The sequence below is a fragment of the Sorex araneus genome, chromosome X (genome assembly GCF_027595985.1).
Source record: "Sorex araneus isolate mSorAra2 chromosome X, mSorAra2.pri, whole genome shotgun sequence".
Taxonomy (NCBI): domain Eukaryota; kingdom Metazoa; phylum Chordata; class Mammalia; order Eulipotyphla; family Soricidae; genus Sorex; species Sorex araneus.
The window spans coordinates 331,544,804-331,553,758 of record NC_073313.1 but is presented as its reverse complement, the minus strand read 5'-3'; the positions used below and the strand labels follow the sequence as shown (position 1 = coordinate 331,553,758).

The window sequence follows — 8,955 nt, the reverse complement described above, 5'->3', positions numbered from 1 at the left end:
GCCTCCAGCTCAAATCAGTGTCAGAATGTGAAAATGTTTACAAAATGCTCATTAAAAGAAAAAGGGATTGCAAGATAGAAACAAAATCTGGTGCACAAGTTTACACTAGGAAGATAAGAAAGGCTGGGCCCCTATAGAGGATTCTGCTATCCAATTACTGCAACCTGACTTTTGGGGGGAGAGGAAGAGTGGTAGGGGGAGGGAAAGAGAAGAAGAGTTTCCAAACTTGTCTCTAGTGACAGAGACATCTACGTTCCACAAGATAAAACTGCCACTTGGAGCCCAGGAGAGCTAAAGCTTCCCCAGTTGGCCTGGGGACTTGAGCACAGTCATGGGCGCTCTGACCCTGCAGCTGTGTGCTCTTCTCTGCCTGGGGGCTCACTGGGTGTCTGGCAGCCCCATCATGAGCCTGGAGCAGTCTCCTCTGGAAGAAGACATGCCCCTCTTTGATGATGTCTTCTCAGAGCAAGATGGGGTCGACTTTAGCACTCTGCTGCAGAGCATGAAGAATGAGTTTCTCAAGACATTGAACCTGTCTGACATCCCAATGCAGGATTCAGGCAAGGTTGACCCACCAGAGTACATGTTGGAACTCTACAACAAATTCGCAACGGACCGTTCCTCCATGCCGTCTGCCAACATCATCAGAAGCTTCAAGAATGAAGGTAAATTTGCGTTTTCAAGTTAAGTTATGGCTTAGATTTTTTTCCTGCAAGTCGTAAGTAATAATATATGGAGATAATAGAGATAAGGGAAATAACATTTTCATAAAGGTGTGGGTACACAGAAGCAATGATGTTTTATATTGTTTTCATCATTTCTAAATATTGTTAAAAGGCATCAAAGAGTACCTTTTCATCCAAAGTTGCAAAGTGTTTATCGTTTTTACATCATAAGTAGCTCATTAGCATTTTTAAATTTGGATATAAAATTATACTCAAAATTAATGTTGTGGGGTCAGAGCGATGGTGGGGCATTTGCCTTTCACAGGGTCGACATGGGTTCAATCCCTGGCAGTCCCATACAGTCACCAGAGAACTGTCTGGAGTAATTTCTGAGTGCAGAGCTAGGAACAACCCTGAGTACTGTCAGGTGTGGTCCAAACTTTTGCAAAAAAAAAAAAGAGAGAAATTAATGTTGGATTCCTAGTAGACTTTTGCCACTTTTTAGATAAGCCTATTTTCATTTACTATTGACTACAAAATTTGTTCACTTCACTTAGAATAAAAACAAACAAACAAACAACAACCCACAGAAAGCTGTGACTGAGTCTCCCTCAAACTTTGGATAGATTTCTCTTTTCAACCCATATTTAGGAGATGTTGTAGCCAGCAACGTCTCCTAAATATGGGTTGAAAAGAGAAATTTTAGAGATTCTAAAGTGGTGGTGTGGTTGATATCTTATATCCTTGGAGAACTGATTTTAGTTTCCAGAAAGTGCACATATGGCCTAATTAATAATCCAGTTTACTTATGTGTGTATATGAAAAGTAATGTGTAAGCCTTTTTATAAGCTCTTAGTGGCGGTGTAAAAGTGTGTTTTCTTCTTCTTCTCCACAGCTCTCCCCACCCCTGCCCTATCTTTAAATTCAGTAATTAAATATAAAAACACAGGTTAATTTTCTGTTTAATGTTAACAGGCTAAGCTTTTCTATTTTTGTTATCTACAATAAAGGCTGTGGATATGAAAAATTGAACAATGTTAGTATTTGCAACTTTTAGTATTTGCCACTTATGTTATTATAATCTTTAATTAGGTACAAAAGAAATTTTACACCAATGTTGGCCAGTAGTTCTTAAAGTAGAAAGAGGTGGCAAACAAGTAACAGCTCAGGATTTTGAGTTTTGACAGTGCATTAGCTTATAGATAATTAGATTTAGTTGAACCTAAATTTTCTTATCTGTAATTTCAGATAATAGACCTATATTACCCAACTGAGAGACTCAAAAGAGGCAAGCATTAGAAAGTATTCCATTTACTAAGAAGTGCTAAGCAAAACTACTAATTACTACTAATGAATTTCTTGAACTGCAGGTATTGGAGGAAATGTTGAGTCCTCTAGACCTTGAGATATTGCTTACCTTCAAATTTTAAATTCCTCAGACCTTGAGATACTTTGATGATGTCTTCAAATTTAAAACTTTAAATTTCAAATTTAAAACTTTAAATTTAAATTTAACTAAAACTTTAAATTTTAGTTGACTTGGGGCTGGAGCAATATCACAGCGGGTAGGGCATTTGCCTTGCACTCCACCAATCTGGGTTCGATTCCCAGCATCCCATATGGTCCCCTGAGCACCACCAGGAGTAATTCCTGAGTGCAGAGCCAGGAGTAACCCCTGTGCATCACCAGGATGCAAAAAAAAAAAAATTAAATTTTAGTTGACTAGCCAAATTGGTAATATTTAATAGCATTGGATATGTTATTTAGCATCACTTAGTAATGAGAAATGGAAATGACAAACAAAAATTACAGATTTCTTCTGGAGGTAAGTTTGAATTGAAAATGAACAGCTTTCTTCCAGGGAAACATCCCCATGTTTCCGCGCCCTAACTGCCTGCCTCTGAGAGTGGGAGGGAAAATGTTTATATCCCCAGGGAAAAAAGGAGTATTTTTTTTTTCACTTCTCACTTCTGTTGTGGGAGGACTAGGAGGATCCAGGTCAGGAAGTGGAGCTTAACAGAACTTGTTTCAGGGCAATCCAGATGCCCACACCTCTCACAGTGTGTGGGTGGAAAAGTGAAACCCTAAGATCGGAATTTTTCACTGGGCTCACCCTGACGGCTGTTTCTTCCTCTCTTTTGACTCTGTGAGCCTGGTCACCGCAGCGCCCTACTAAAGGGTCCTCGAAATAGCTAACGTGAAAATAAGTGCCGCAGTCATGGTTGAAAATGCATGACTTCAGCTCCTACCACTGTTCTGACTGATTGAGGCTCCATTTTTGTTTTAAGCTTTAAAATTTTTTTCCTTTTGGTTTTTGGGCCACACTTGGTGTTGTTAGAATTTACTCCTGGTTCTGTGCTCAGGGATCACTTCTGATGGGTTCAGCGGACTGTATGGGGTGTTGGGGATTGAACCCAGGTTGACTGTAAGACAAGTGCCCTAGAGGCTGTTCCTCCTCCAGCGGTTCAATTTCTCATGTTCTAAATCAAACAGAATGGTAATACTTTTATTTCTAATCGTAAGAATTAAATAAGAAAACATTGTAAAGTGCCTGGCACATGAAATCAGATCAACAAGTATTAATTGCTTTGCTCTGAGATGTAGTACCTATATTCATTGTTTTGAGCTCACAGGCACCATGCACATTGAACTTATTTTTTTTAATATTTTTATTGAAGTATAATCAACATACAATAAAGTACACACATTGAAGTGTTAATATTATAGGAAATAATGCATGCAAGCATCCACTGAGAACATCATTACAACCAAAATATGGAACTTCTCTTACACTGCCCAAACTTTTGTTCCTTGTAATTCCTTCCTTCCTTTACTTTTTCTTCATTTTACCATGGATTAAGCAATATCATATTACTCCCAAATTTCTTGTCTTTTCTTGTTCTCTGTACAAGGGGAGTCAAATATTGTTTATTTGCATATAGGGGGTTACCGCTGCCAAGCCACGTGTTATTAAGGACATTTGTCATGTCCAGGAGTCACTTTGGTCTGATGTCCAGAATCATCAACTAATCAATATTTTTAAGTGTTACTTAAGTCATCATGGTAGTCTAAAGGCATAAAATGGAATTTAAATGTGATACAGTTCAGTATGGTAATAATCTAGTTGGGAAGATCCAGTCTTAGTAAGTCAATTGAGCTTGACTTGCATGCAACTGGTGTCCCTGGCACTACCAGGAATAGTACCACTAGCAGGTACCCTGCTGTACTGAATATGGCTGAATCCCTGCAAAGAAAAGAAGACAAATGAAGGATGGAAGATATAGCTCAACAGTAAACCTCTTGCCTTGCATGCAGTAAACCTGGATTCAATTCCCACCACTATAAAAAACAGCAACTGAAATGCAAAGATATAAATAGCAAAGAAGGGATACACAGGGTAAGCATTCTAGTGACCCTAAAAGGAATAAACTTCCTTAGAGGGAGGTGAGGACGGGAGAGTCCACAGGGAAGGGTCACAGCTAGAATGGTAGCAGTAAGGGGAAAGGGTTTGTACAGATTAGAAGAACACACTCAAGGTCCAATGTGCCATAAAGCAAAAGTTGTTTGGCAAATTGCGAAGACAGCCGTTTACCTTCAATGGGGGAATACAGACACTAAGAGATAGTATGCAGTTCGTATGCTTAACTAGCATGAAACTGATGCACCTGTGGAAGCCCTCAGCACCTCCAGGGTGCCCCCTTCCCGGGTTTCCAAGCAGCATCACTTCCTCTGGCTGTTACATTGAGTCTACAGCCCTGTTGACCCAGAATCTCCCATGTGGCCCCTAAATATCCTCAGCACTGTTTACAAGTTCCCCCCTCCCAATAAAGAAAAGTAAATTAGAGGGTTTAGAACTTATTTAATCTCTCAACAAGTATCTATTGAGCAATTGCATTGCACTGATTAGGATGGGTGGGAACTCTTACTGTATAGGAAAAAGTGTGACTATAGCTGATTTTGAGACCCATGCCAGAGAATTTAACTTCATTTAACTGAGTAACATTTTCTCTGCCAGTTTCAGAGATGATAGTTGGTGGTACCTGGAGGAAGCTTTGAATCATATGAAATTTCTGTTTAGAAAATGTGGATATATTTTTGTTCATGTGTATTAGGAAAAAATCCACAGAACTTTCAACTCTAATAATCTCATTTAATAAATGCTTCTATTGGGCCCTGTGTGATAGTGCAGTGACTTGGGCATTTGCCTAGCAATTGGATGATCTGGGTTTAATTCCTGACACCTTATATGGTCTCCTATGCCTGGTAGGAGTGATTCCTAAGCACAGAGTCAGGAGTAAGTGCTGAGCACCACTGGGTGTGCCCCTAAGCCAAAATAAATAAGTAAATAAACAAAAAGTTCTGTTATTGGAATAATTCCAAATAAAATTATTCGTATAAAATAATTTTCTTAGAAAAGAAAATACCAAAGAGGACAACCTGGAGTAAATATCACATTGAAATAATGAACTTATATATCTATGTACTGTTAGGAAAGTGCTGTCAAAGATTCTAACAACCTTTGGCTAGCTAATGTTTAGCATCCTTGGTGTCATGAAGCCCTTTGATATTCAATGCCCTTAAAGTTTCCCCATCAAGGCATATCACTTTGAAGACATTTGGAAGCATGCTTTCAAGGTTGAATGTCTTTATACAATTTTGTTTCATAAATAGTCTTTAGTCAAACTCCCCACCAGAAATGGAGGGTTCTAAATTTTATAAGTAAAGAAATCTAACTTTAGGGCATAATTTTCAAACACTTCTCCTTGTAGAAGACATACAAATTCAGTACTTATGATTTCATTGGTATTTGGTTATCTTGTTGGCTTCATCAGCTGTTAGTGTCTAAATCAAAGATTAGCAACCTTTTTTTGTATGTCACTCTCAGCAGTGCTCAGAGATTCCTCCTTGTTTTGTACTCAGGGCTGCTGTAGTGCTAGGGATCAAACTGGGCGTGTTAACATCCAAGAAAAGTGCTTTACCCTGTGCCATCTCTTTGATCCTGAGGTTAGCAACCCATTTTAGCAAAAGGTCAGGTACATAGTAAATATGTTTTCCTTGTGACTATTTAACCTTTGAAATTATAGCATAGTAGTACCCACAAACATTACAAAAACAACTGAGTGAATCTAGGCTTCAATAATATCTTATTTCCCATAGGAATATTATTTCCCAAGCAGGTGCCTATAAGCTATAGAGTTTACCAATTCCTGGTCTACATGGAGATTTTCAGGAAGACCCGTGCCCAACTAATTATCTAGTAATATATCAAGCTATTATAAGTGTAAATGTGAAAAGTAATGTCTGTGTCTTTGAGATGTTTCTAGGAAAAAAACCACCGCCACATATCCCATTATTTAGCCCTTCAGAGATTAGAAAAATCGGAGGCATTTCCTGCATAATCTCTAAGGTTCATCCCAATCTATTACCATGTAATCGATATTCTACTCAAGCAAGGCTTCCATAAGGCAGCCATTCTTCATTTTAGACTTGGATCCTTAATTCAGTTTTGCATTTCACGAGGTACATTTGTATCAGAGAATACTGACTTTGTGTTGATTTTTTTCATTGTACTTCTCCCCTCATTCTTGCTATCAAAGATCCTATATGGAAAAATCCTCTTGTCTTACAAATAAGCATCTGTTTTTCTCTGATACATATTGAATATCTAACTTTTACATTTCCCTCTCAGATTTGTTTTCCCAACCAGACAGTTTGAATGGGCTCCGAAAATACCCTCTGCTCTTCAATGTGTCTATCCCTCACCATGAAGAGGTAATCATGGCTGAACTCAGGTTGTACACACTGGTGCAAAGAGATCGCATGATATTTGAAGGAGTGGACCGGAAAGTTACCATTTTTGAAATACTAGAAAGCAAAGAGGACAATGAGGAAGAAAGAAGCATGCTTGCTTTGGTGTCCGGGGAAATCTATGGAACTAACAGTGAGTGGGAGACTTTTGACATCACTGAGGCCATCAAACGTTGGCAAAAGTCAGGCCCATCCACCCATCAGCTAGAGGTCCACATTCAGAGCAGACATGATGAAGCTGAAGACACCATCAAGGGACAACTGGAAATAGACACCAGTGCTCAGAATAAACATGTTCCTTTGATTGTAGTGTTCTCAGATGACCAAAGCAGTGACAAGGAGCGGAAAGAGGAACTGAATGAAATGATATCACATGAGCAACTTCTTGAGCTAGACAATCTGGGATTGGATGATTTTTCCAGTGGACCTGGTGAAGAGGCTCTTCTGCAGATGAGATCAAACATCATTTATGACTCCACTGCCCGCATCAGAAGGAATGCCAAGGGAAATTATTGCAAGAGGACCCCACTCTACATTGACTTCAAGGAGATTGGTTGGGACTCTTGGATCATTGCTCCACCTGGATATGAAGCCTATGAATGTCGCGGTGTTTGCAACTATCCACTAGCAGAGCATCTCACACCCACAAAGCATGCAATTATCCAGGCCTTGGTCCACCTCAAGAATTCCCAGAAGGCTTCCAAAGCCTGCTGTGTGCCCACCAAGCTAGAGCCCATCTCTATCCTCTATTTAGACAAAGGCGTCGTTACTTACAAGTTCAAATATGAAGGAATGGCAGTCTCTGAATGTGGCTGTAGATAGAAGAGGAGTCCTGTGGCTTATTTAATAACTGTAAATGTGTATATTTTGTGTTTCTATTTAATGAGATTATTTAATGAGGTGTACAGATCATAGATGCTTGCTGCCTTCGGGAATCTGACAGGTCAGTTTGTTATAGGAAACACATACTCTACAATCTTGTCCCTTCCTTCCCAATCTGTTTTTAATTCAGAGTTGCCATTTCCAGGAAGTGTCATCTCTAGCCGAAGTGGCAAGCAAACTCTCACTACTTGTCTTTTATGTCCATTTGAATACAATGACCCAAAGGCAGAAATGCAGTGTCAAGAGGTAGATATTTATGTATGTATATGTGTATATAGATGAACTTGGTTCTAGAGATTATACTCACACATACTCCATCAAATGTGTATATATAAAAAGTCAATAATATGCTCTCAGTCACTTCTTCTCAAAGTAGCATTTATGTTTTATGTTCAAGACCATTTACACCAGGAATGTAGCCATCAAAGAAAGTGTTAGATTTCCACATACTACTGGAAATATAAGTATAACTTTTATCCACTGGGCTTCTGCCTTAGCTCAGAGCCAGAGGGCCTGGGAAAGGATGCTGCATGTCTGAGGAGAGGGGTTATTTTGATAACCCAAATGACTTCAAGAGGCAGTCACCTTAAGGCACAATGGCAGAAAATGAACCCGTGAGAGATTAATGTGCTCTAGAGGACAGCTCCTGGTCAAGAAGGGAAAATAGAGAGGATGGCAGGATGACGTCTGTTCCTGAGATACTAGGAAAATAAGGTCACGTGTTGGCTTTAGTGCTGCAGAGGGTAGAGGAGGTGGAAGTGGGTCCGGGGAGTGAGGGGGAAGGAACATAGATGGTATTCTTGGGTGTGTTTGGAAAACAACAAATAGTTCTAATGGAAAAATTAAATCTTTTAGACAAAATAAAATTGACAAATATCAGAGGAGGAAAATCAGAAGGCATCTGTTTGTTGTGTTTGTTGCTTTGTAGTGTTTTTCTTCAATTCTTAGCTTTCCTACCTGGTGTCTGCATCTCTGCCTTTGTTCTTTTCCAACTCTCCCCTCTTTCTACTTTGCCCCTGTGCCAAATGTCCTTTTCTTAGCCTGTGTCCCCAGAGCGAATGGGTCTCCCTTGCTTCTGCTGCAGTCTGAAAGGGCCCGTGTGGCAGCATGAGCTCTCAGAATAAAAGGAGTTAGTGCTTTAACTTTTGATCATCTCAAACTCCCCAATACATAATTTGATTTTACTGCAACATCTCCCTACATATGATTTTGTTCATGAAGGATATCTAAGTATAAGAAAATGAAAACCAGTTTTTGAATGGATACATTTATATACTAAGATAAATAGCTGCACAGACAAATGACTTGAAAGCCAAATCTGCATTTTACAACCAGGTTTACCCCCAGTAACAACCTGCAGTTTTCCTGACTCTTCCCTTTCTGAAGTCTTCCCCTTTGGAACAGGAAGGACTAAGGGACCGGAGCGGTCTTGTGGATATGCCAGCACAGGTTGGAAAGACATGGAGACTCTGTCTTTGACTTTTTGTCTCTGCACCCACTCCCTTCACTCATACATTTTCACGGGAAGAACCAGTGTGTGAAGTTATCAAATATAAAATGTTTTGATACCTCCCAGCAGGCAACACAGATGGTTCACACT

General features: G+C 39.5%; 1 protein-coding gene across 1 annotated transcript; it reads left to right on the top strand.

Moving 5' to 3' along the window:
• Positions 1 to 331: 331 nt before the first annotated feature.
• On the top strand, positions 332 to 7,295 carry BMP10 (bone morphogenetic protein 10). Its single transcript, XM_004609157.2, has 2 exons — positions 332 to 665; positions 6,355 to 7,295. Exons 1-2 carry the CDS (start codon positions 332 to 334, stop codon positions 7,293 to 7,295), a joined length of 1,275 nt encoding a protein of 424 aa, XP_004609214.1.
• The last annotated feature ends 1,660 nt before the right edge of the window (positions 7,296 to 8,955 follow it).